Source organism: Aspergillus homomorphus (genome assembly GCF_003184865.1).
Source record: "Aspergillus homomorphus CBS 101889 unplaced genomic scaffold BO97scaffold_60, whole genome shotgun sequence".
Lineage (NCBI taxonomy): Eukaryota > Fungi > Ascomycota > Eurotiomycetes > Eurotiales > Aspergillaceae > Aspergillus > Aspergillus homomorphus.
Genome location: NW_020291946.1, coordinates 86,418 through 112,304, shown reverse-complemented (window position 1 = coordinate 112,304; position 25,887 = coordinate 86,418). Strand labels below are relative to the sequence as shown.

The window sequence follows — 25,887 nt, the reverse complement described above, 5'->3', positions numbered from 1 at the left end:
GCATTCAGAAGCAGAGCCATCATCTCAAGACTCTGGGACGGTTCCATGGAAGCATAATGCAACGCTGTCCTGCCAAAACCGTCCTCACTGCTCAGTTTTGCGCCTCTGTGGATTAAGGACTGGACCAGGTCCAAGCGGCCGGCCTGCACCGCACGGTGAAGCTTGGCCATTCCTGAGTCGTCTTTGTCCTCCAAATCCAGTTTTGTGACTGATGCACTAATCTCCTCTTCTCGGTAATCCAAAATGCCACTTGCATGCTCGGCGTCATCGTCACGAAACTCCAAAGAGTCATCATCCAATACACTGTACATGGATGCACGCCATCTTGCAGGACCCAGCCCATCATCTTCCAAAGGCTGATCGCTGTCAACATTCTCGGTGTCTGCGTCAAGATCGTTAGGTAGTTTTTGCAGTGTGAGCAAACCAATTTCCTTTATATGAGCGGCGACATGCGACTGAAGAGCTTCGCTCGAGAAGACGGCACTAGGTTCGACTTTTCCCGGAGGAGGCTGAAAGTCGTCGCCAAATGGGCATTCCGGTATTTTATCGAGTACCGGTCTTCGTGCTGCGTTGCTGAGGGTCCCGGCATGCGTTTCAGGCACCTCATGCTCTTTGATAGAATGCTCCCGATACTGGATTTCCTGATCGAAGGTGATCGGATCGTGAGAAGGGGCTCGGCACTCCCATGTATGCCCGTGAGCATTCTGCATGTGGCCGATCCAGGCATTTGACGTTTCAAATGTCGGTGGACCGGTTTCGTGTGAACCTGCTTCCAAGCATTGTGCGAAGACACAAATGAACGGCTCCAGGTCTCGAATGACATGATTACTACGGGATATTAGACGCAATGTTTTCATAAAGGTAGAGTTCTGCTTACTGCCAGAGCGTCGACTTCGCCGTGCCCTTAAATTCGATAATGACGCCACAGTATGGACACTCATCGGTCGGCGGTATGGGGGGGAAAGACAGTTTGTTATTGACTTGAACAGATTTAGCTCGAGGAACCTCCGTTGTGGATTTGGCATAGAAAGCTCTGACAGCAGATTGTCGAGCGGTAGTTGCATTGGTTACTGGCACCGGTGGGGCGCGTGCTGCTCCCTTTATCGTTTTGTTTGTCGCAGGCTTAGGAAGCATGCTCAAATCAAAATGTACAGTTGTAGCACTCTCTTTTATCTTCGGCAGTTGAACGGCAGGGGCATTTCGCGGACTCTGCACACTCAGTCCAATGCGCCTTCGATGGGACCGCTGATAATACAGTCGTCGAAGGCGCATTGCATTGGCTTCGACCAGTGCTGAGCGCAGGGCATCCGGTGCCATTGGAAAACGAAAACGAATATAGCATTCTGTGTAATGACGCAGTTCCGCTATCACCCTATTTGCGTCTTCATCTGCTCTATATCTTTCGATTTTACGCGCCCGGTCCGCTTTTGCGGACTTTCGAATAGCATTGTTTAGACGAAAAAGCCGTGTCACTGTTCCGCCGATTATATCGGTAATTTTCGAGATATTGTCTTCTGCTGGATCCACGTCGCTGTCGGAGTCGCTTGCGTCGTTGTCGCCTCTCCTGATCCTGTCTTCCCTATTGCTTTGTTCTGATATGCGCTGCCTTTTCCTGCTCGGGGTCGGCGGGGGCTCATCGATCGGTTTCACTTTTGCAAAGATACTCGTTAGCATAGACTGATTTTTTCCAACGCTTGGTCTGTCGAAATCTGGGAGCGACAGGTACTTGCAAGACTTCAGCGTATCACAAATGAGGCCCAGGAGCTGATGTATTATGTCCACGACTGTGGGACTGAATCTGAGCCGGTAGTCCAACGAAACATTGAGCGGACCATACACATCCATGTTTGATGCCCACAAGGTAAATCGGGCCAGCTGATCATCGACAATAGTAGGATCCGGCACGATTTCTGGCATTACCATATATCGGTGGAAAAGCGAGTTGCACTCTGTTGCGTGCTCTGCGATAGTCGGGTGAAGATCGTCTTGTAGGAAGATGTCTTCCATCATTGCATCTTCCCCGCGACCTAGAGTGTCCATGGCGAGAAGCAGTGCGGTGCAAGCGGTCCGGCAGGTCTTTTCTGAGTCCGTCAAAAAACCAGGAATCTGCGCGCCCCCCCGGTGCTTGTGAGGTGATATTTTCCGACAGACAGATTGCTGGCCCAATGTTTGCGACCAAGGTGCCCAGATATGTCGTATGGATCCCCAAGGGTCAGATAAGGAGATCCCGCCATGTGTGTTGGTTTCGGCTGAGTTGTACAGTCCTGTACTTGTGCCGGGGTTTGCGTTACAAGTGGCGTCCCACAACGCATGGACCGGAAACTAGGTAGTAGCTTTTGACGCGATTCGGCGAGACCGAGGAAAACAAGTGTAAGTTAGGTAGGTAACTAGTAAAATAAGTTAACCTAACTAATACACGATCATGTCAGAGTCAGCCCAAACGTACGAGCTAGTAAATGGATGGCGGCGAGTGGTGGTTCTCCGGCCGATGGACAACCATTGCGATTGGCTGATTGGTGGACTGATCTTCGAGCGATTGAGACTACTTATGTCAAGAAAAAGGGGCAGATGGGACAAATTACATAGTAGACTGTGATGAAGTCGGGTCAAGCTCACGTCACCTGTGCTTTGAACCGACCCCACCCCTTCTGATCAGATCCGGATCAAATTGTCACAATGCCCATCAAATCTGGAGCCCCTGGCAATACACTCTTCTGTTTCAAGCCTGCGCTTACTGTGCTCAGTGTGCGCGACCTACTGACAGTCAAAAGTGTTGACCTGAAGAACCTGTCACCCTACCGCTGAGAGTCATGTCTTTCACAAAGACGTATTTCCTGTGTCCAACGTCGGATTTTATCCATCCACCGCCAGTGGGTCCGCTATCTCTTGGATCTATACTTCGCTCCACATCAACGCCGCAATACCCTCTTAATAGAGCGAAACCAATTGCCGTGGCCGAGGCATTCCCGCCGGTCGTGGAGACCGACTGGAAGAGGACCATCTCAACCGAGAAAGGGTTCGGTTGCGGTGTTTATGCCCAGTTTCTGCAGTTGGCTACCGGCGGATTGCCTCTCGGACCTGAGGTGGACATCGAGAATGCTAAAAAAACGGCGACCGTGTTCGCATTTGACACGGTGACAACTATATCCTTTGAGCCAACGCAGGAATATATAGAAGAAGCCATCAAAGCACCCGCCGTGCAAACGTGGCTGAGGGAGCCCAAACAGAAATTTGCCCCCGTTGTTTCGCTCTTTCTCGTCACGGGCATAAAACTCGTCAGAGGCGCCAGAATCAAGTACTCTACTTCGCAAAGTACAACAGTCAGAGGTAACATTGGTTTTGACGTGACTGCGCTGGGTACATCGATGGGCCCCAAAGGTCACTGGGTCAGCACGAATGACGATGAGACAGAACTCAGTCGCGAATCCGAGTTTGTGTTTGCATTCCGCGTGAAAAGGCTAAGATTCGGGCGGAGACTTAAGGTTGAAGAGTACAACAAGGGCGCATTTCTCGCCGTTGGTGGAGAACAGGAAGACGACGAATCTATTTTGGTTGAGGAAGTGAACGGGTCAGACATCGGGACTGCTCAAACCGTTTTTGATGTGACCGAGAACGGCAATGTCTTTTGTGTCCCCGCTTAGATATGCTACAATACAAATGAGACCCCGATTGACCGTGCTGAGCTCAATTCTAGACTGGATTGTTGATAGATTTCTAGGTATACATACGTTTCTTAATGTCCTTTATCTTCTCATATACATGCTCCCGTGTGGAACTTCGATCAAAGAGTACGTGGGGTGTGAGATAGTCATAGCCTGCGCCTCGTGTATGCCTGGCCATACTCTTCAAAACCGCATCCATTGAATCAGCACCTTGCAGCCACGGCCCCAGTAACTCATTTCCTGGATTGGTGAGTGAGTCCTGCTGCCGGACAAACGACAGAACCGAAGCTGCTAGCCCAGCGGCTATCGGAGTGGCGACCGATGTACCTGACATTACTTTTACAGGTTGATCGTGGTCATCCTTGCCGACTAGCCAGTGCGAGGAGACATGCTCCCCAAGTAAACTGAAGTTGACGTCTTTGTCGTCTGCTGTCGGGTTGAACATGGAAGGATTGCCATTTCCATCAGTTGAGTGGATACAAAAGACGCCGGGAAATTTTGCTGGAAAGGCCCGGCCGAAGTTCGCTCCGTCATTCGATGCCGCAGAGAATAACAACGTCTGACTGTGTATAGCATCAGAAACGGCTGTTTTTATTGGCTGGCTCAATTCACGGATCCCGAATGACATAGAGATAATGTCCACCTTCCATTCGGAAACTGCATAATTAATTGCCTGAATGGACGGTCAGATCCTTCAAAAAATCAGCTTTTGCATAGAGCCAATCCTACCCTTGCAATGTCATCGTAGGTGCTACGATCTAGCGTCTCTCGATGCGCAATTCTGGCGATATAAATCTCAGCACATGTGGCAACTTTGAGTAGAAGTCCAAGAGCATGAGTGCCGTGCCCAATCTCGTCTCGAATGTCGTTTGGTTCTGTTTCAGCGATGAAACTTTGCGCAGCCTTGATCCGTGGGTCTAGTCGTCCATCCTCGGCCCTTAGAAGTGGATTGTCAGGATCAAAACCGGAGTCTAGGATCGCTATTCGCACCGGTTCGAATCTGCGTTCGGCTTTATTTGATTGGTAGGGGTCAACATGCTGATTGATCGAATACAGAAGACGATCCATCCATTGTCGCGAAAGTTGACTCCTGTCAGCTTATTAGAACGATGAAGCCTCGTGAAAGCTGTGAAGACACCTTACGCTTGTTCGCAACCCGCCTGGTGGCTTGCGTCAAAGAAATAGAAGCTTTTTTCTGGAAGCGCGACAAAAGGTCCGGCAGAAGATTGCGGCTTCAAAGAAGGGTGTGTCGGCATCTGTAAACCCATATCCGGGTTGAATGATATGTGGCTCACAGGCGTGACGTCAGGAATAGAACGATAGGAGATTGTCTGGATTTGATTATTTGTATCAGATGGATCTGCCTTGCCTGTTTGATGGCGAAAAACTTCTCGGCCAATAGAACCCCAGCAGAGCTCATTCGCTCGTGACTCAAATGAACCCAGGTCTTCCAATCGAAGTCCCCACGACTTGGAAATCTCAGCCTCAAGTCTTTTGACAACATTCTGATAAAAGAGCCGCTGTACACTGACAGATTCGAAATCAGCCTGCTGTCCAGGGGGGTAGTACTCCCACTGCAGGCATGCCTTGATAGCGAGATAGTAATCCACGCCAACCTCGACTTCTAGAGATTTAAGCATCTCAAGACTGGTATAATAGTCTGTATTGACGTTCCTAGCGGCGCCCGATTCCTTTTGCATCAGCTCCACGGGTGTACAATAATGAAGCTCGCACAAGAGTATGCCCAGTGCTAGCACGCTGGCATTGGGATGCACCATGTGTTTGGACTTGCCAGAACCGACCCCAGTGTCTTCATTGCGGGCTGAGAGAATTGGAATGTGCTCCATGGCAAGGAAAGGTTTTGTGATGTCAGGTAGTTCTCCACTCTGCAGTGGCTCGAAGAATTGAATCTTTGAGTGATTAAAGGAAGGCTGTAGCCATGGTGTTTCTAGAAACGGAAGAAGCGCGGTAGCCAGTGTCACAGCTAAGATTCGTTTCCCCTTTAGTGGCAATGCCGACGAACCACCACGTAATTCTTGTTGACGCTTGAATAATGTCGACAAAGAAACTGTGCCAGCCATTTGATTACTTCCAAAGGTCTTCGGTTGCGGATGAAGCTCCCGAAATCTCCCATCCTCAAGAGCGAGGTTCAAGCAATTTGCCTGGCCAAGGGAACCTGTAATGCTCTGGCATATGTGGGTAAAGTTGGACGCGCCGCTTTTCAAAGGATCAGATGTGCTCCTCAGGCTATGGTTTTGTACGTCTCTGTCGAGAATAAGTCAGGAAAGGTTGTTGCAAACAGCTTTGAAAACTTACTTGACGGTTATTCTAGCCTCTTGCAATTCTATTGCAAGAAGAGACCGTACGCCAAAAAACACTTCGAAGCACGTATCAAGCTTCAGACCCTTCTCATGTTGTGGCAGGGAGAGTCGAACGCTCAATCCTGAGCAGTTATGGCAAACACAGACCCAATCTCTTCGTAACGCGTTGTCTAGGGATACCAAATGTTTCCGCATCAGTACAGCGAAGTCGGCCTCAGGGTCTTCGGAATTTTCGCAAGTAGTTGGCTCTTCACGACGCAGAACTCGGCGTCTCTTGCCCTCATTGTACAAGTACGACAGTTCCTGAATGACAGCATCACTTTCCCGTCTCCGTTTACTCACGCGAATGGTCGTCCCTGGACTAGAATGCGAATCGTGACTCGGACGCTCGATTATGCTGCGCATCGCCTGAAGTTTCGGATACGGCATGTCTCGTCGCAAGCTCTGGTGCATTACTTTGTGTTAGTAGGCAGGAAGTGAGGGGCTGAAAGACTGGACCTAACTGTATGTAAAGAGCGCTTACACAATCTGGTTCTCGGTCAGAGTCGTACTGAACATATTCTTCAAGTACACGAAGCGTCCTTGCAAGACGATCAGGCTCAACCTCGTCTAATTCATCGGCATCATGTTGCAAATATGCATCCGTCCGAAGCCAGGCTTCGCGTGTCCGCGAACTCAACGACCCGGGCTGCGCGGAGCTTTCGGGTCGTTTTCTTGCGAAGAACCCAAGCACAGACTGCAGCAGACCTCGAGGATTATTGTCAGCCATGGTCTTGCATTCAGAGATGTTGAATTCGAAAACTCGACCCCGAATTCAAAATGTTTATGTTGTGTCAGAATGAAAAGGAGAAACTAGGAGTCGCACGTGTAGTCCATGAGCGGAGGCAGGCGATGTATTAACCCTTCAAAGCCTCCAGGCCCAGCGCCTCGAGGCCGTGCTAGCCTGCCACCAGAAAAATTAATAGAAAAAGTCCGATTGCACTCAATATCCAGGTCATCGACCAAAAACACTGGACTTGTATTTGCGACCCATGCTTTCTAACAAGGGTCCTACAAATGGTTGCCGGACAAGATTGCGGTAGTCCCACATTTTATGATCATTTACACCTATCGTTAAAAAGAAACATCATTTCGAACACGGGATCGCGGCTGAAAAATAGCGATTCTAGATCGAAGTTCGCGGGTATTTTCGGATAATCCCCCATCACCCCAAACAACAAAAGAAAGCGGGGGTAATAAGCCTTGTATTGTACTTTACAGTAGTGGGGGTTCCCCACTCAGTTCGGCGCGTCTTCGGCCCTCAAAGCTTAGGATTGGAGACAGTTAGGTTCTCAGAACGACGCATAACAGGCTTAGATTGATCCATAATCCGATTTGGATATGTCATTGGTTATCCATAAGCTCATCCTGTAACAAATACTTCAAAGAGTAGGATGGTTCTAATTTTCCTCCGGCGGGAGTCGGTCGCTCAGATCTTATTTACCTTGTAACCTCGTTTCGTAGCCGCTCGGGCCATAAGTTGACTGTAAATTACTAGTCTAGATAAATTAGTCTACCCAATAAGATGACCGGCAGTAAGTTGAGACCACGGAGTAAAAGGCCCGACTCATTTGAGCGGCAAGCATGAGATATCTACTAGCTGTTAAAAGCAACGATCAACCAGTTTACAGAATACTATCTGAAACATTCTAAGAGAACAAGGTATAAAACTATTGCACTTATAACTTCTAGCTAAGAATCCATTGACTAATTCATCATTCTAAGCAGTATAGTCCCTTCTTGGGCGAATATGAGGCTGTGACTGGAGCTAATATCGATACAAATGTCAATACCACTAATGACCTTAGTAGCCCTGGTAGTAGGAAATACTAAATTCCCAGGAACATCGTGTGACTGCTAGGATTCCCATCCTTTGTCTCCTCACTGACACGGCAGCGGTACGGCCATGTGTCTGCTTGTGAGTGGTTACAGGCATGTATACATACATCCGTCCGCTGATACTAGCACTGCCGATTTTACCTGGAGACAATCGAAGAAGTATTATTGTAGCTGTGCCCTCCTTTCACATCTGATCTTCTATCTTGAACTTGAAGCAGCAGCGGTAAGGTAATGTATACATGCACAATAGCGTATACCAGCCCTGCTCTACTAGTAGGGCAAGCAGAAATTGCTCACAATGTCATTCGCACATACGTCTACTTGTGCTGCCATAAATAGATCATCTCAATCATTACACCTCTACACTGATATCTATCGACGATCAAGCCCTCACTATTACAGTACAGTATAATACCTTGGTGACCCCTCTCTGTTCTTTCACCCTTCTTCCAACAACTAGCTTCAATAACCTCCATTCTGTCACCGCATCTATTTTCCTTTACCCGCCTGGTTATCCTCACATATCTAGCGGGAAGTATCATATCAGGGGTAAGCCTCATAGAACAGCAGGTATTGACAATTAATATAAGCATTGTAATGGACCCAATAAACCAGCTGAAGCTTAAATCATGTACTATAATGTAGTAGGAGACCTCTCAATAGTAGTTTGACAATCAGTATATCTTGCACAGCTACCCGCTAATACACGGAGATTATCTAAAGATCTTTACCCACCTAATCTTTTTATAATAAGTCTTGTGATATGTATACCTATCTAATTAAAGCTCTATTTCTTTTATCTATAAAGACTATGTTTCTATGGAATTTGGAAGAGTCTTGATCTCTTAATATGCGACGGAGCTCCAGTAAAGGGCGACCTTTTATCTGTTTGTTCTTTTCTATCTTTGTTTGGCCGCCGCGAATGTAGTAGTAAGATATATAGTTACCTGTTTCACATAAATGATAGCATAAACATCCTTACAGTATGAATAATTTCGAAATAGGTTGTTAACCTCAGTCAAGCTCATCCGTCCCCAACAGCAAGTAGCGTTATGATTGCTTCATCTTAGAAATTCTTCTCGGTGTTCGAACCATAGAATATTCTATGCATCTGTGGCAATATCCGCTCGCACATGAAATGTATGAAGGCAGAGTGTCGTCTCCCTGTCCTGGCTCAAGATATTTGGCACAATCAAAGGTTTCCTTAAGTCGGATCCTATAGTTGATTCCAACAAGGAACATCGAATGGCGCCTCTTGACCAAGGGGCCAGGTCACAAGATCCTGTAGTGCAACGAACCTCATCGATTTTCCGTGATGATTGACATGACAGGCGGGACGAATAATCCATGGTTTGAAAAGAGCCCCTAGACAACCACACAGATGCGCAGTTCCTCTGCCTGGGTTTTCGGCATTTTGGTTCCTTGCCACTCTTCGGATACGAGTCCTTTTTTTCCTTAGATTTAAAATATAGTAGGTCTTTATAGTTTATTTTATTATTTTATTTACACTAAAATCTTTTTGGGTTAACTTATCATAGTATATTATAATAATCTCTTATCTTATACTAGCTGAATTATAGATTGGGTTATATATATAGATAATCTTTTTATTATCTATTTGTAGCTGTGCTGATCAAGGTCTTTCCAAGATTGCGAATCATTTTACCCCCCGTCCCCCCCGAATGTGGAGATGACCAGCTGTATGTGCCAATAATGTAGCCGGAAGGGATCGGCAGTGGTGCACTGGCTTGGAACAACTTCTCTAACAGTTAGATTCCTGCGTCGGTGAAGAGGGCTGTAGATTTGCCGCCGGTATAAATGTTCATCGTTCCAGAAACATCAAGGCACTAAACTAGTACATAGAATAAAAAAACATACAACAGAAGGGATTCGCTGGTGGTCACCCACCCAACTACTAACCTCCCGGCGTGTGGCTTAAGTACGGCTGAGCGGACGGGAAGCCCTGTTTTCCACACCCTGTGGTCGTATGTACTAGATGATTTGCATAACTTGATAATCATAGTTATTTTCACAACTATCCATCAGCACTCTGTCCTTGAGATCAAATGCTCAAGTATGTCCGCATCCCCTACTGGCAGATGGGTAAAGGTACTCAAGAGAATTACGGATACGCCTCCACTATTCAAAGGAGGTATTGCTTGTTTATTTCCTCTAGTCCGGAACCCCGAACCAGCCCAGATTATTTAGAAGCACTCGTAAACCTGTTTCCTCCACGCGGTGCGCAAAGAATACGACCATCGCAAGCCATGATAGTCAACCCAGATGCCTCGCCACGAACGCCTTCAAGGGAACAAACCCCTCTCCCAACTCCTCAGTTGCCGGTGTAGCCCAATTCTCAACAACCTCGTTCCTCGCCGTCAGCGTCGACAACGCCTGTAGAATCGTGACGAGGAAAAACACGTCCGACGTTAATCCGGGGCCGGGGTCCGGGTGGTCATCTGTGAAACATTGCCGTAGTATAGATGGGACACTTGCGTATATATCGCTGCATAGGCTTTTAAGGATGCCATGTGAGACTTGCTCTCGGCCAGGCGACGGGTGGGTGGCGTCGAGGAATACCCTGTGCACAAGCATTCGGCAGACTCGGTAGTAACCCCATAGTCTGGGAACCCAGGTTGAGCCTTGATCATTTGGCACACCTCGCGTGATGGGAGAGTCTTTCCAGAGGGGTGGGAGTCGACTTTCCCAGCTGGTGAGCTCTGCGTCGATAGATGCTAAGGCTCTGGCAGTGGCGCTTTGAGACCCATAATGAGCCTTCTTTTCCTGTACGTATAGATTTACCAAGTCGCTAAGGAGGATAAACAGCCCAATGAAGGGCGAGCTATTCGCGTATATCTGTACAAGGCTGACTATGTCTGGAGAAACAGGTTGTTCGCTGATGAGACAGCCCATAGTCTAGTTTGATTAGTCTACAACACAGTGGAAAGTTGTGGGGGGGGGGGGTTACATATGGATACGTACAATAGCGAAGGCGATTTGCAAGCACCCCGCGGTATTGAAAAGACCCCCTTTGGTCGGCATATGCATGGCTCGCATCAACGCAGCCGTCCCATGGATATGCTTCAGCCATGCATATGGCGCCGCATCCACACCATCGGTAACGATCATCTACATCCCTCAATCGATTTAGAAATCACATCTTCAGGGGCAAGAGGGCGGGATCTATGTACAGTACTTACCTCGAACATGGACAGATTGAAGCTCGCGGTTGCCAACGTCCCGTTCCGCAGCTGCTGTGGATCGAGCACCGCATGGCCCATATGCCTCAATGCCATAGAATATTTCTGCCTGGCAAGTTGCATCATGTGCACATCGTGACGAAGAAGAGCCAGCCCGGCTAGACCGACGGCCGTCACGCTTGCAACCCCCGTCGACGAACTTGTTAGTGTTAGCGTGGGGAAACAATCACGCTTGTTACGCGTGACGTTGAAATTCTCAAGGTAATAATTCCAAGCGACATCAACTTCGATGGAGTGGATCCTGGAAGCCAAGGATGGATTCAGCTGGGAGAAGATATCTGAGAGGTCGCTGTAGTCAGCATCTGAATTGTCCTCTTTTCCTTTGCGAACCTTGCGCGCGACGGTTGTAGTCTCGTCTCGGAATAGGAGGTCCAGCGGGGCCCTGTATCCGGAGCAGGAAAGGCCTGCTCTTGCGCATTGTGAGCATCGCGGCCGGAGCTGGTTGCACTGGTGATTGCACAAGTCAGCGATCATATCATACGAACAGAGCAGAGGACGCACCTTGATTCGTCGGCGGCGGCAGTGCTCGCACGATAGACTTCCCCGATTGCGATTAGCCATTGTTCTGGAGGAGATTAACCAGGACAGAATAGTTAAGAGGCTCGTCATTTGGCTGCTTATATCTCACCAAAGTGGGGATGAGCTTAAAAGTGGATCACAGATGTGATTGGTTCATATTCGGTGCTAATTCACGAGTAAGCTTCCTGTTCAGATATAGTTTCATCAAAGGGCTCGGGGCGGGGAATGAATGCCCTATACTATCTATACCCACCTTATTAGAGATGAACGTATATAAAGGCAGTTCTTTCCCACCAGGGTGAGCACCTCAGCAAGATTTCCCACCCAAAGGTGCATGATCTGATACCTAGAGAACCCCTTAAAATGTCGACCCTTCAGAAAGTCGCCCTCCTCGGGGTATGTTCCCCACTATCACGGACCACCCATTTTCTAGTATCTCCCCTAACAGCATCCAGAGAGGCTCCCTCGGTTCCATCGTCCTGGACGAACTCCTCAGAGCCCGGTTCACCGTGACAGTCCTCACGCGCTCAGATTCCACAAGCACCGCCGCTACTCTTCCCGTCGGCATCACCTTGAAACAAGTTGACTACTCTTCACTCGAGAGCCTCCAATCCGCCCTCCAGGGCCATGACATCGTGATCTCAACCCTAACCCCGGCCGCGATTCCACTCCAGAAACTCATCATTGACGCGAGCATCGCGGTCGGGGTGACGCGCTTTATCCCGGCTGATTACGGCGCCATTTGCTCGGACCCCTCCGGCGCGGCGCAGAAGCTCCCCTGCCACGCTCCGGCCGTGGCGATCCAGAACTATCTCCGTGAGAGAGACACTCAGATCGAGCATACGATTTTTGCCGTGGGCGCGTTGCTTGAACGGATTTTCACACTGCCTGTTGCTGTGGATCTTGCACATCGCGCTGTGCGTCTCTATGATGGGGGCGTGCATGCGTTCAGTGTGAGTCGGACGAGCACTGTTGCGAAGGCGGTGGTTGGAGCGCTGCAAAAGCTCGAGGAGACTAGGAATCGCGTTGTTCGCGTGCATGACGCTGTGCTTACGCAGCGCAGGGTTTACAATCTTGCCAGGAAGTGGACGGCCGGCGAGCAGTGGACCGAGACAAATGTGGACGCGGAGGAGCAGCTTGCCCGTACAATGGCAATGCTGCAGAAGAATCCTGACCCGGCGCTTTTACCGGCAATGTTTCTGGCGGCATTCTTCAGTGGCAAGTTTGGAGCTGAGTATAGGGACCAGGATCTGGATAACGAGCTCTTGGGGTTGGGATTGCTGAGTGATGAGGAGGTGGAGAGGCTTGGGCTGGAGTTGACTACAGGACTAGTCTAGGACTGGTGAATCAAGTATGGTAATGGTTGTAAGGATGAAGTTCAGGTGTCGATAGTTAGTGTATGCACTTGCCGGAATTCGAATGCTGGAATGTTGAAATCAATGAATGAAGCCCAGTGGAGGAATGAGGAAGAGCTGCCATGCATCTGTATCATGGCGAACAACTGGATCAACTCGTATAATCTTTATAAAATCCTTTATCCTGATCACCGTGGTCACTAACATCTGCGTCAAAACTATATTTCAGGGCATCCTCTTCCTCATCATCGTCTTCATGGTCACTAATTTCAACAATCAGAATCTTCATAGCTCTCCTCAGTATAAGCAATAGATATAGCGTCGCTCAGTCGCAAATGTCGCGTGGTGGTGAAGGCTGCTTTACTTTAGAGGCTGCCTCGGGGAGGCGCAATTGATACTATGTCTTATATTCCGTAATGTATACGTAACAGCCCCCCCCTCGAAGGCACAGTATAATCTGGACGTAGATAATGTATATAGAAGGAAGCAACGTGTAAAATCAGCAGTAATACGTATAGTCAAGAGCGTGTACACGGTGCAATTGGGGAAATTAAGAATAGGGCGATGTAAAATCCAAAGTAACGTGTAGAATCAAGAAGTAGAAAAGAAATGTAAATAAATGTGATATGTTCTTGTATTCAGGGGTTTGCGGCGTGAGTATTATTGTTTCCCTGTTATTTCTGCCAGTACCATTTCTTCTTTGTCGGGGTTATCAGCTTCGTCGGCGCTGATTTCCTGCAATAATGCCGCTATAACCTTCCCGATATCCATGTTAGTAAGTTGCTGTAGAGAATACACGCAAGTAATTATACTATCTCGTGATTTGACATCAGGTATTTACAGCTAGATAAGCTTTGATGTCGTCCGGGTTTTGAACTGCCTCCGCGAATGCTTCTTCGTAAGCTACGATGTCCCTCTCGAGTTGCGTACTTTAAGCATATAGCCTCGTCGTTCTTCTCGCGAAGGTTCATTGCGTCTTGACCCTTATTAAGTATGTCGAGGATTACAGCCTCTAGAATGAAGCAGCTTTCTACCATATCACCACGCGACAGCAAGCCTCTCCGGTGAGGCGGGTTTTACTTCGCAGGCCGATCCCTGTGGCAGCCTACAGGCAATGGGATCAGAAATGAGAGAGAAGCTGGGTTCCATTGATAGTATGCTAGCTCTGCTAAATGCTAGGCCTCACGATAAGAAGGGAAGGTGTCGGGGGCCGGTACAATTTACCTCAGTCTCGGACGCATACTCGACGGCTGACAGGCCCAGTTTTTGACGATAATTGGTTTTCTTATGGGGATGAGCATGGACGGTGAACGCGACATGAAAAGAGAGCTCCAAGATACTGTGTAAGCGAATAGGGTTTGGGAATATCGCTATCAGAAACCATGGTTGGGAAGATATCCCACGGCGAAAGAGAAGCAAGCCTGTGCAAGCGGGTGGCAGAAATAGGAATCATGTCCTCAGCTCGTGTGAAACATAATATCGACGAGCACACCTCGAGCGTGAGAGACGGGCTCTAAAATAGGATTGTCCGAATGATTTGAGAGATTCGTCTGCTAGAGCCCGCAGATGGCGAAACCGTCTCTGTATACTGGGTAATCATGGAGCTCAGTAGTCGTTTCACAGCGAGGCATCGCAGGAAGTGTTCTTAAAATGAAAACGCCATGGATGTACGCTAGAATAAAACCAGGATATGAAGCAGCGGTGGCTGGTTTTGCTAAATGAGATGAAAGGTTGGTTAGGCGAAGGAAGAGAAGAGGCGAAATGGAGAGACGATGGTCTTTCCAATGTTGCGATTGACACTCCACGAGGAGTGAAGTGATTCATTAGATCGTATATACGCTAATAGGGAATACTACTGTCACAGAGGGTATTAACTTGAGAGTTGGAGTGCTTCTATCTCTCCTAATGTTAATGTGGTTGGTTACGGTGATTTGAATGGAGCTTTCAGTTAATCTGGGAAGTATTTATGATGCATAGATATCCTCGCCATAGAACTGGCATGTACCAGCCTGAAATACCGGCTATTCATTTTAACCAAAGCGCCCTTGGTGAATCATTGAGTCATAGATCGATTAAGCAATACTTGATAAACTGTGCCATGTAACATGCGCCTAGATGAGAGGCATTATATTAGAAAAAGTTGGTATCGATTGCAAGCACCCAGGTATCGCGAATTGAAAACATCTATCTATCATGAGGAACCTCATTCCATGTATATTAGCCTAGCCATCAGCCCAAACGTTTCAGCATTCCATGCTCAGTAACGCTGGAATGAATGAGAAGAATGGCAATAGGGGAGAATATGTAGGAGGCGAGTAGGAGAAGGATTAAAGATAAACAACAGCTGCGCTTCATATGGACACAGAAACAAAAGGATGATCAGGTGCCATTTCTCCTCTAGAAAAAACAGTAAGGGCATATAGAACAGGGAAGAGAAATAGGGCTCACGCCAACCGCATTGAAGACTTCAAATCTAGCCGTCTTAACCGAAGACCTTCAGGAAGCCCCACAAGCCGACACCGCTAAGGACAGGGATCGTCAAATTATCATCCCAGCCAAACAAGTCAATGAACTCGCTGCCAGCGGCCACCAAGCCCGAAACGACGCTCATGACTCCAAGAGCTAGGGGACCCGACAGGACAGCGCTGGAGGTACTTGCGGTCCACCCGAGCAGGCTCTTAACGGGGCCCGGAATCAGATTGAGACGTCCGGTGAACATGAAAGAGCCTTCGGGATCATTGGGGAAAGTCCCAATATAGGGGACGAAGAAGCCCCAAAACGCGGCAGCAGTGATAACACCGACAAGCCAGGCGCTCAAAGTCCCGGCCAAGCTCTTGCCTTTGCGGAGCTGAGGGGTATGTCGGCCATAGAGACGGCCGAAGGTGGAAGCAGCAGTGTCACACCAGCTAAGTAGTAGCACGCTCATGACGCCAATATCTTTGGGAAGGAAGCGCAAGACAGCATAGGCGCCCAGCAGGTACCAGATAACGCCATTGTAGCCGGAGACCTCTGTTTCACGCATCAGGGCACCCACACAGCGAATGTAAATCTTATTGACTGTCTCTGAACGATGCCGAATTATATCGACAGTAGCGATCGGAACCAGAGCACCAAAGAGCCATGGAGTGATTTGAAGCGGCTGGATGCCCCGTGTGTATAAGTGTAGCGTTAGGAAGCCGATGGAGACGTGTAGGAGCTTGCGCGGGATTTCATGTCGGTGGATAAAGCTTCGATAACGGCTGTGAAGAGGAATCAAGCCGAGAGGAGATGGAGATCGCGAAATGGTATGCCAAGTGCCACCGGGTTTAATTAATGGCGATAAGTAACCATTGCTAGGTGTGGTATAACCGTTCGTACTTGGTGACTTGGCTTGACCAGCGGGTAACCTGGGGTTTGACTTGCGTTTGCGTTTTCGCGCTGACTCTGGGCTGGCAGGACTTCGAGAACGAGCCCGTGAGCGCTTGAGATTCGCATCCGCGTCGCCATCGGTTTCCTCTGTCACTTCACCGAGCCGTTGTCGCCGCGCGGCGGAGCGCGTGGTAGGTCCGAGATAGTCTCGCGAGCTCGATCTCGGGTCTGACGGGGTGGGAGAGGGCGAGATCACTCGAGGAGTCTCGGGAATGGCATCATGGTTGGTGGACATCTCGACCGCGGGAAGGACAAAAGGTGGAAGAGCCGGTTTGAGGATGACTCCGGACAGAGGTCGTGGAGATAGGTAGATGAAGAGGGCGGTACAAGAGCCCAGTGTAGGGGGTGTGAGTGCTTCTAACGACGCAATGATGGGCGGGTGGAGCGACAAATAGGTGCAGCGATGACGAGGGAAGGTGGCTTATGGCAGCCAGCGTCGATTGCGGTCGTATGTACAGTGCAGGCAGACAAACCGTTGCGCATGACGTTCCTCAGTTAGCAAAGGACTGACATGTCACTCTAGGGGCTGGCTTTGCACATAGGGGAGTCAAGAGGACTGAAACGCGCCAAAAGGAGAGCAACTAGGACAGAGCTGAGGAAGAATGATGGGCATATCCAGACTTTCGTTCAGCTTCGATTTCAGCCTTGAACCGATTGGCTTCCGCCGAATCCGCAGGCGGTCACGTGTATGCACGGCAGAAAGCCTCCACCGCCTCCGATATCTAATCGATAAGGAAAAAAACTGGAGGTTTGGATCTTAACAGAAAAGATTGAAAGCATTGTGAGGTGTTCGATCTGTTAGCAAATTTCCGGGGAATTCCAACGCCAGGCACCGGACTCAGCATGGCCCCCAAACCTCCTCCAGGCACATCTGCCAGAGCGTGGGATGCAGTGACGCCTCCTCTGTCGGAATGGGTGCTCGATGCTGTCTCCTCTATGGGTTTCACGCGCATGACCCCCGTGCAGGCATCGGCCATTCCTCTTTTCATGGCGCATAAGGATGTCGTGGTCGAGGCAGTCACTGGCAGTGGGAAGACGTTGTCCTTCTTAATTCCAGTCGTTGAGAAGCTTTTGCGCCTGGAAGAACCTCTCAAGAAGCACCATGTCGGCGCAATCATTATCTCTCCCACCCGGTAAGCTTTGTTGCAGGAGAGTCTGATAGGTATACGATTGGAGCGCTAATAATCTATGCAGAGAACTCGCCACTCAGATCTACAATGTCCTGACCTCTTTGCTTGCCTTCCATCCTCCATCTGCCTCAGTGCTCAATCCCGCCGAAGACGCCGATGCGCCTCCTCCTAAACACCTCTCCTCCGCCCTCAAGGTTGTCCCGCAGCTTCTCCTGGGTGGTTCAACGACGCCCGCGGAGGATTTGAGCACCTTCTTGAAACGGTCCCCGAATGTATTGGTGTCGACTCCAGGGCGGTTGCTGGAATTACTCTCTTCTCCCCACGTACATTGCCCTCAGTCCTCATTTGAAATGCTTGTTATGGACGAGGCCGACAGATTGTTGGATCTGGGTTTCAAGGACACACTTCAGAACATTCTGCGCCGACTTCCCAAGCAACGACGCACTGGTCTATTCAGTGCCAGTATCAGTGAGGCTGTCGACCAGATCGTCCGCGTCGGTCTGCGCAATCCGGTCAAGGTCATGGTCAAAGTCAAGGGCACCTCAGGAGCCCAGGACAAACGGACACCGGCCAGGTTAGTTGAACCAGACAACGTTTTAGAACATCCGCAATAGCACTGCTAACGATATAAACCCAGTCTTCAAATGACCTATCTTACCACCCCTCCCGCACACAAATTCGCTGTCTTACCTGCCCTCCTCCGCTCCATTGAACCCACTCCTCAGAAAACCATCTTCTTCGTCTCCACCTGCTCCGGAGTCGATTATCTCGCGGGCATCCTGCCACTAGTCCTCGGCGATGACTTCCAACTAATTCCTCTCCACGGCAAACACCAAGCCAACGTCCGTGAAAAGAACTTCAACCGCTTTCTCAACTGCCACACGCCCGCCATTCTACTCACCACCGATGTTGCATCCCGGGGACTGGACATTCCTTCCGTCGACCTCGTCGTCCAGATCGACCCTCCCTCCGACCCAAAGACTTTCATCCACCGCTGTGGCCGTGCCGGACGCGCCGGCCGGAAGGGTTTGAGCGTGGTTCTTCTCCACCCCGGCCGCGAGGAAGATTACGTCTCCTTCCTCGACGTCCGCAAAACGCCTGTCGTCCACTACCCGAAGTCCATCACCTTCTCCGACACCGATGCCACAGCAGCCACCAAAAAGGCCCGCAAAGCCGTTCTCGCAGATCGCACCCTTCACGATCGCGGACAGAAGGCCTTCGTCAGCTGGCTCCGAAGCTACAGCAAGCACCAGGCCAGCAGTATCTTCCGCGTGGCTGACGTCGACTGGGAGGCGCTGGGCAAGGCGTGGGGCCTGCTGAAGTTGCCGAAGATGCCCGAGCTCCGGTCCTTCACAGGCGACCGGACCCTGGGCGTCACGCTGGACTGGGACAACTACACCTACAAGGACAAGCAACGGGAAAAGCGCCGGAAGGAAGAAATGCAGGAGAGAGCCGAGCAGGCGGCGGCGAACGAAGGAGACGAATCCTCCAACAAGCGCCGGGCCACCGACAGTGCTGCCTGGAGCAAGAACCTCGAAACGCGGAACAAGAAGCAGAAACGCAGAGAGGTGAAGCAGGCACGGGCCCAACATACCCGGTGGGAGAAGATGACGGAGGAAGAGCGGCAGAAGGCCCGGGATACCGAGCAGATGGTGGAGCAACTCCGACTGAAGAACGAAGAAGAGCGACGGCTGCGGCGTGCAGCCAAGGCCGCTGAGGGCAAGGGCGATGCTGATGCTGAGGATGACGAGTTCGAGGGGTTCGATTAAGCTGATATCATACTGTCTTATTTTTCTACTGTTATTATCTTGATACCATCTTTCTACCAATATAGATCTGATGTCCAATAGATGTTCAATCTCATTTGCCTTCCAGTGTCTACCTACTTCCCATACGATAAATTCCTTAACCAATCGATTTACCACCCTTGTACAGTACAAGACATCAATCCCCTCGCCGTGCATGAAGAACGCAACAAATAAAGAAACAGAACTCTCTGTCTTTCCGCTCATCGTCTCATATTACCCAACAATTCTTTCAAAATCATCTGTCACATTGTGTCAAATACCTATTTCCCATGTCACCACATCCATATGGCCATGGCAGCTAATAAGGCCATGGAGTCCAAGGCCCAAAGACCCGACCCTGGGACTGCTGCAGTTGCACTAGCTGCTGCTGTCGCCACTGTTGCTGTAGTTGCTCTTCCCGTTGCTGACGCCATTGTTGCTGCAGTTGCTGGAAGTGGAGGAGTGGGTTATGGCCTGGGTGCGGTAGCCATATATCCCGGTCTTGCTGCAGCCGCTGCTCTTGTAGCCACTGTTGCCGTTCTAGTTGTTGCTGTTGTTGCTGCTGCTGCAACTCCAACTGACGCTGTTGCTGGCGTTGCTGTTCTAGCTGTTGCTGCTGCTGCACCTCCAACTGACGCTGCTGTTGCTGTTCCAGCTCTCGTTGCTGCTCCTGCTGCTCCTGCAACTGACGCTGCTGTTGCAACCACAAGTCCACCTCTTGATCCGTCTGCTCCGGCGAACCCAACGACCCAAACTGCTCTTTCAACTCCCCACTCGTCTCCATTGTCAGCACCTTCCTCAAAACTCGCCGCTCGCGCTCGTCGTCCCTATCCCACCGCTCAAGCTCCCGTTCCTTCTCCTGTCTCAAGAGTCGAAGGCGTTCGGCCTCGCGATACTGACGCAGCGCCCACTGCAAACGGAGGGCCTCGTCCCTCTGTTCGCGTCGACGTTGCTTGGCCCGTCGTTGTTCGAGTCGCTCGTCGCTGTACCAGAAGCGATCATCATCGGTGATGACGGGGTCTGGGTTGTCATTTGAATAAGAGCTGGCCCACCAATCTGGGGGAGGATTTGGGCGGGGACGGAGAGCCTGGGTCGCGGCGCGCCGTTTGCATCGGGAGCACCATCGGGTCGCAGCATCGGCATCGGGATTATCGGGATTGTTGTTGTGACTGTCATTCCGCAGGATGGACAGGAAATAACCCTGGCTTTGGCAGGGGCAAGTACGGGAAGGATCCATGGCACGTCGCTGTGACTGGTGGATGGTTCGTGGCAGGTTCGTGGCAGGTTCTCGGATCTCCTTTTACAGTGTAAGTTATGGTGAAGAAGTAGGGCGGAGTTTCCCTGGAAAGCTCCTGGAAGTCCCCTGAAATATGGTGTTTTACTCGCACTGAACACCTTCGGCACGATGAATACATTCCATGCTACTCCTGGGATACAGTTAGTACACACCGAGTGCTGTGAATATGGTAATACATCCTATGGAATACATCATGCACCGAAATCCCACACCTTGTTGGCGGTTCGTAATGGTGCAATTATCCTGTGTCTGTCATAGCTCTTGCAGCCAACCCCATCTCGACCAGCAAGACAGCCATCACGACCTTGAATGTTTGCTCAGAGGAAGCCGCAAAGAAGGGATAGTTGAGGACTTGAATACTGCATATTCCTAAGTTGTGAAAATGATAAAGACGCTAGAATGCCACTCAATGCATTTGAAGCAGGTTCTGATAGACAACACCGGGAATGCTTCGCCAAGTAAACCAGACAGAAAAGTGATGGTATCACAAACTCCTTATAAACTCCTTGAAAGACAATTCCCACCACAGACAAGACAATAATTCAAAGCCTGAACAACATTGTATCTAAGTGAGCTGGCCACTACCCGTGGCGCAGACAACAACGAGTTAGTACCAACGACCCAGGAAACCTAAACAACTTTCGATCATAGTAGGCTGGCCACAATACGTGGCACAGAAAACGTGATGATAACGACGGCCCATAACCTAAACAACTTTCGACATAGTGAGCTGGCCACAACATGTGGGCCAGAGAGCGAGATAATAACGACGATCCATAGCCTTAACGACATTTGACAATAATGGACTGGCCACGTGTGGCGCAGAAAACTGAGTTGACAACGACGTCCCAAAACCTAAGCAACTTTAGACATAGTGAGCTTGCCACAAATCCGTGGCCGTGAAGACAGATTCAATGACTAGTGCCATTGAGCGCAAACGATTCAAAGCGTAAAAGCTGTTCAACCATCGCAGGTTGGCCACATATTGGTAGCCAAAACAGATAGATTCAATAGCGGAAGCCATTGAGCACGAACGATCCAAAGCGTAAAAACTGTTCAACCATCGCAGGCTGGCCACATATTTGCAGCCGAGAAAGACAGATAGATTCAATAGCGGAGCCATTGAGCACGAACTATTCAAAGCATAAAACCTGTTCAACCATAGAAGACCGGTCGCATATTCGCAGCAGAGATGATAGACGGATTCAATGGCTAGAGCCATTGAGCATGGACGATCCAAAGCGTAAAAAAACTGTTCAACCATACAGGATCGGTCGCATATTTGCGGTTTGCGGCCGACAAGATAGACAGATTCGATGGCTAGCCATCGAGCACAAACGATCCAAAGCCTGAAACATTTCAACCATAGAGCCGGTCACGAATTTGTGGCCGAGAAGATAGACAACTCCAATGGCTAAAGCCATTGAGCACAAACGATCCAAAGCCTGAAACTGTTCAACCGTTCAACCATAGAGGAGTGGTCACATATTCGTGACTGGGAAGATAGACAAATCCAATGGCCTAGAGCCATTGAGCACAAACGATTCGAAGCCTGAAACTGTTCAACTGTTCAACCATAGAGGGGTGATCACATATTCGCGACGGTGAACACAAAACAACAATCCATATCATAAACATCGATAATTAAACAATGAGATTAGCCGCAATCTCAAATCAAGTAAAGCATAGTTCAACACACTGGTGTCTGCAAAAGACACAAGATAATTGCTGCAGGTCGAAAGGTTGGTTATGAATCGTAGCTCAACACTAGCAGCTGTTAGAGCAGGGTTTTGTTACGCCAGTGCGGCCTGGAAAGATCCGGTTTCCATTTCACGCCTGAAGGCTTCCAAGCCAGGCGTCCAGATGTTATCGTAGGCATGATCGACCACTGAAGGATCCCAAATTTCGTTAGCGATGCGAACTGCCTCGGCACTGAAGCCCATATCCACGTAACTCTCGGCTTCCGGCCAGACGAGCTCGGAGAGATCTCCTGTGGGGCAGTTTTCATAGAGCCATTGAGCATCGCGCGCAAACTGGTCATCTCCGAAATCTTCGGGCTCGGATGCACTCTCAGGGCGGGTGACAGATGCAGGGATGGTGTCAGGAGTAGCAATAGTCAGGGGGCTCGAGTAGCGGCTGGCAGTGCGCAGTCCACTTGGTGTCTTGGGCTTATACTTTTCCGCTTGTGAACGGACTCGAGCAAGAGCAACATCTTCAACCTTGGCTGGGGTAGAAGGAGGGAAAGGCGCCTGCTGGGCGGCTGGACGGCTTTCTTCAGAAGATGCACTGATGAAAGACTGGTCAGCGGCTCTGTGCTTCACTGGAGCCCAAATTATAGAGCATCTAGAACACATACCTTTCAGTGACGTCGGGGTGTGGCGGCGACGAGGAATCAAATTGCGGAGTCGTTTGCTCATGGGAAACAGCGTCAGGGGCAGAAGCACTGGGTTCCGATGGGGAGTCCGAGTAGGGAGTCTCGAATGTACCGGCGCGGTTGGGAACAAAGCCTGGTGCAGGATCTTCGGAGTCTGAAGCTTCTGAGGAAGTGTCAGAATAAGGAGTCTCAAAAGTACCATCACGGTTTGGGACAAAGCCAGATGCAGGAGCATCGTCATCAGAGGCTTCGGAAGATGTGTCAGAATAGGGGGTTTCGAATGTACCATCACGATTGGGAACGAATCCTGGACGACTCCTAGGGTCCGGATAAACAGAGGGCTGTTCGGCCTGGGAAGCGGGCGCTGGGGACGCGGGTGCGGATGAGTTGCTCGATTCACCAGGTGAGTTCATGCCGACGAAGTGTTGTCCGGTGTATGGATCGGTGGCACGCGGCTTCATTCTAAGCTTAGATGGGGTGTCCTGAGGGCTCGCATCGAATCGCACTTTCTTTGTGGCTGGACGCTCGGAGCGGAGGGCACTGCGGACGGCGGACTTTCCTCTGGGGTCCTGTTGTTTAGGTTCGGTTTGTGGACGTGCAGGCTCATCCTCGTTGTCGCTGTCTTCGTCGCTATCAGAGATCACGAAATATTCCTCGTACATTCCATAGCTGCAACCAGGAGGGTTAGGGATCACATCAGGGGATGGGGCCCGCTTGCGCTTCTTCTGCTTTGGGGTTGAGGTATTCGACTCCTCTGAAACAACTTTGCTGCCTTTGAGCACGCCGGCTTCGGTAGTGGATTCGGCAGAATCTTTGGGCTTCGACGTATCGGCCGATGATTCAGGAGCTTCAGACGTGGCCGCGGATGCGAGGGGTTGCAAAGGCTTGGGGTTAGGTTTACGTAAATCATCAAGGTAGCGGGACTTGTCAAGAGGAGGGGGGAACAAGGAGAAGGAAAGATCACGCTGGCGCTCGAGGACTGGCTCCTTGCTTTTAGGCGTGGGAGACGCCGTGCTGGTCGAAGGAACGGGCGCCTTAGGCTGTGTGCGATTGACTGGTTCGGTTGCTGGTTCTGCGGGCACTGGCAAGCATGAGTAAAATAAAAGATACACGACCCTGAAGACATACCTTGAGTTTCATTTCTTTCAGGGCTCCGTCCGAAAGTCGGAAGCAAGCGGGAAAGACTTCGAGGGACGGACAGTAGCCCGCTGAGTCCCCAGCGACTCGCGGGCCGCTCTGGAGTGGTTGGTTCCTGCGCTGATTCCTGAGTTTTTTGTTCCTGGTGCGGCTCGTTATCTTCGAAACTGGGAAAAGGTTCAGTAAAAGTGAAGTCTGTGCCCGACGCCGGGGTCTCAAAAGCTTGACGGTCAGCATCCTCCTGGGCGAGATATTGCGAAATGCGCAGACTGGTCCGGTAGATGCGGCCCTGATTCTCGGCGTTGCGACGGCGAATCCTTTCCGAAAAAGGTGTGATGTTGGCCGTCACTCGGCGAGGCAGGGGGGTGGCATAAGAGTACGGTGTGTTACCCGGTACACCAAGGTTGCGTCGCTTGTTTGCAGCAGGGGTAATGGGACCTCCCTCATTGTCGGCGTCGGTGTCGTCTTCGTTGGTAGAGCGGCGTCTCTTTCTGTCTTCTTGGGTAGTTAGCCCTGTCTCCTTGGAGGGGACTGTGGTATGGCTGTTAGGATTATCCGAGGGAGCCCTTGGTTTCTGGGAGTTCGGAGACTGCATTGAGTTCTCTGAGGCAGCCCTTAGTTCCTGGAAAGTCGGATTCTGCCCTGGATTTTCCAAGACAGCCTTTAGATCCTTGGGGGGCCGAGCCTGCGCTTCGATTTGGTTTCGAGCTTTCTTTCTCGGCCGAAGGTCATATCGGCTGTTTTGACATTTTCTTTTGCAAGGTGACTTTGACTCACTAATCCTCTCAGGTTCTTTGGAGTCCTGGGTTATCTCATTGTGTCCGTTCTCCTGGGAAACTGCTTCCGCTTGAATTGCAGTGGGCTCGATATTCTCGGATTCCTTAATTTGGGATTGCTCGTTCTCGTCGGACGTTGATTGACTGGTTTTGCGGGCAGTCTGCCGCGTTGTGCGCTTGGCGGTGGTCGTTTTTCGAGACTGGGTCTTGTTGGTAGTCTTCTTAGTAGTCGTGGAAGTTGTTTTCTTGGTGGCGCGGGTTGTCTTAGGACGAGGAGCAGGCTGTTCTTCGGTGGCGGCAGGCTGCTGCGAGTTGCTTCTGGTCGATCTGGTGCGACGGGCAACGTTGTTGTCGTCTAGGGAGACAAGGCCACCCGGCGACAACATCTGCGAACGGGTACGCATTTTGACTGCAGAGTCAACGACAGTTGGAAAATGTTCAGGTTGACACGGCACTGGCTTGAGCACCGGTGATAAATGCGACTTGTGAGCGAATCTCACAAGCCTTCCAGAATGAAAAACGAGGTCGGGAAGAAGATTTTTGAAGGGTAGAGGAACAGATGGGTGAGTACGTTTGTGAAACAGAAGAGCAAGGCCTGACACGTATGAAGCTCGAGTCTTGTATAGCCAAGTTTCTCCTCTGGGAGGGTGGAAGTGACGCGAAAGAGCAGATAACGGGGATACGTCCCAAGTGTTATTTTCACAAGGGTACAGAGAGGCGAAATATGAAGAAAAGGGGGAAACGAAGAGTTCGACTCTGCTACAAACGCTATTGTAGCAGGAAGTAGAATTGGGAAGATACAGAGAGGCGGGAAGGAAAGAGCGAGGGGAAAACGCGACAACGGTTCGAGTCTGCTACAAACGCGATTGTAGCGGGAAATGGAGTGGAAGAAGGACAGGGAAAGCGAAGAGTACTGTTTCAAAGCGCAACAAAGCAAGAATTCATGGATGAAGAGGCAGCTTTGCGGAGTGCGAAACAGGTAG

At 50.2% G+C, this 25,887-nt stretch overlaps 8 protein-coding genes across 8 annotated transcripts; 3 read left to right on the top strand and 5 right to left on the bottom strand.

Annotated features, from left to right (window-relative positions):
* The first annotated feature begins 2,596 nt into the window (after positions 1-2,596).
* On the top strand, positions 2,597-3,912 carry BO97DRAFT_408818 (uncharacterized protein). Its single transcript, XM_025695944.1, has one exon. The coding sequence runs from the start codon at positions 2,811-2,813 to the stop codon at positions 3,639-3,641; it is 831 nt and encodes a 276-aa protein (XP_025546856.1). The 5' UTR covers positions 2,597-2,810; the 3' UTR covers positions 3,642-3,912.
* Positions 3,715-6,752, bottom strand: BO97DRAFT_355834 (S8/S53 family peptidase; the record flags this gene model as incomplete). Its single annotated transcript, XM_025692148.1, has 5 exons — positions 3,715-4,319; positions 4,418-4,752; positions 4,806-5,903; positions 5,979-6,427; positions 6,507-6,752. 5 exons carry the CDS (start codon positions 6,750-6,752, stop codon positions 3,715-3,717), a joined length of 2,733 nt encoding a protein of 910 aa, XP_025546855.1.
* Positions 6,753-9,995: 3,243 nt separating this feature from the next.
* Positions 9,996-11,935, bottom strand: BO97DRAFT_243336 (Zn(II)2Cys6 transcription factor). Its single transcript, XM_025690806.1, has 6 exons — positions 11,894-11,935; positions 11,750-11,805; positions 11,623-11,686; positions 11,062-11,568; positions 10,844-10,990; positions 9,996-10,777 (listed from the first exon to the last, which is right to left on the bottom strand). The coding sequence occupies exons 3-6, from the start codon at positions 11,680-11,682 to the stop codon at positions 10,136-10,138; spliced, it is 1,356 nt and encodes a 451-aa protein (XP_025546854.1). The 5' UTR covers positions 11,683-11,686; positions 11,750-11,805; positions 11,894-11,935; the 3' UTR covers positions 9,996-10,135.
* Positions 11,936-12,003: 68 nt separating this feature from the next.
* Positions 12,004-12,977, top strand: BO97DRAFT_418364 (aromatic alcohol reductase; the record flags this gene model as incomplete). The annotated part of the gene is made up of 2 exons (XM_025696517.1): positions 12,004-12,036; positions 12,096-12,977. 2 exons carry the CDS (start codon positions 12,004-12,006, stop codon positions 12,975-12,977), a joined length of 915 nt encoding a protein of 304 aa, XP_025546853.1.
* Positions 12,978-15,136: 2,159 nt separating this feature from the next.
* BO97DRAFT_408817 (diacylglycerol/polyprenol kinase family protein) lies at positions 15,137-17,006 on the bottom strand. The gene has a single exon (XM_025695943.1). It carries the CDS (start codon positions 16,636-16,638, stop codon positions 15,478-15,480), a length of 1,161 nt encoding a protein of 386 aa, XP_025546852.1. The 5' UTR covers positions 16,639-17,006; the 3' UTR covers positions 15,137-15,477.
* Positions 17,007-17,246: 240 nt separating this feature from the next.
* Positions 17,247-19,302, top strand: spb4 (ATP-dependent RNA helicase SPB4; the record flags this gene model as incomplete). Its single annotated transcript, XM_025693088.1, has 3 exons — positions 17,247-17,536; positions 17,598-18,107; positions 18,171-19,302. 3 exons carry the CDS (start codon positions 17,247-17,249, stop codon positions 19,300-19,302), a joined length of 1,932 nt encoding a protein of 643 aa, XP_025546851.1.
* A 235-nt stretch (positions 19,303-19,537) lies between these two features.
* Positions 19,538-20,638, bottom strand: BO97DRAFT_243321 (uncharacterized protein). The gene has a single exon (XM_025690805.1). It carries the CDS (start codon positions 20,555-20,557, stop codon positions 19,640-19,642), a length of 918 nt encoding a protein of 305 aa, XP_025546850.1. The 5' UTR covers positions 20,558-20,638; the 3' UTR covers positions 19,538-19,639.
* Positions 20,639-22,410: 1,772 nt separating this feature from the next.
* On the bottom strand, positions 22,411-25,308 carry BO97DRAFT_355824 (uncharacterized protein; the record flags this gene model as incomplete). The annotated part of the gene is made up of 4 exons (XM_025692147.1): positions 22,411-22,869; positions 23,120-24,072; positions 24,120-24,702; positions 24,967-25,308. 4 exons carry the CDS (start codon positions 25,306-25,308, stop codon positions 22,411-22,413), a joined length of 2,337 nt encoding a protein of 778 aa, XP_025546849.1.
* Positions 25,309-25,887: the final 579 nt, after the last annotated feature.

Coding starts and splice junctions, on each gene's coding strand:
- BO97DRAFT_408817 (XM_025695943.1), bottom strand. CDS start 16,638: ATGTCCACCAACCATGATGCCATTCCCGAGACTCCTCGAGTGATCTCG.
- BO97DRAFT_243321 (XM_025690805.1), bottom strand. CDS start 20,557: ATGGATCCTTCCCGTACTTGCCCCTGCCAAAGCCAGGGTTATTTCCTG.
- BO97DRAFT_408818 (XM_025695944.1), top strand. CDS start 2,811: ATGTCTTTCACAAAGACGTATTTCCTGTGTCCAACGTCGGATTTTATC.
- BO97DRAFT_243336 (XM_025690806.1), bottom strand. CDS start 11,682: ATGGCTAATCGCAATCGGGGAAGTCTATCGTGCGAGCACTGCCGCCGC. Junction 10,991..11,061: donor TCAATCTGTCCATGTTCGAG/GTAAGTACTGTA, acceptor TGAGGGATGTAG/ATGATCGTTACCGATGGTGT. Junction 10,778..10,843: donor TGCAAATCGCCTTCGCTATT/GTACGTATCCAT, acceptor TAATCAAACTAG/ACTATGGGCTGTCTCATCAG.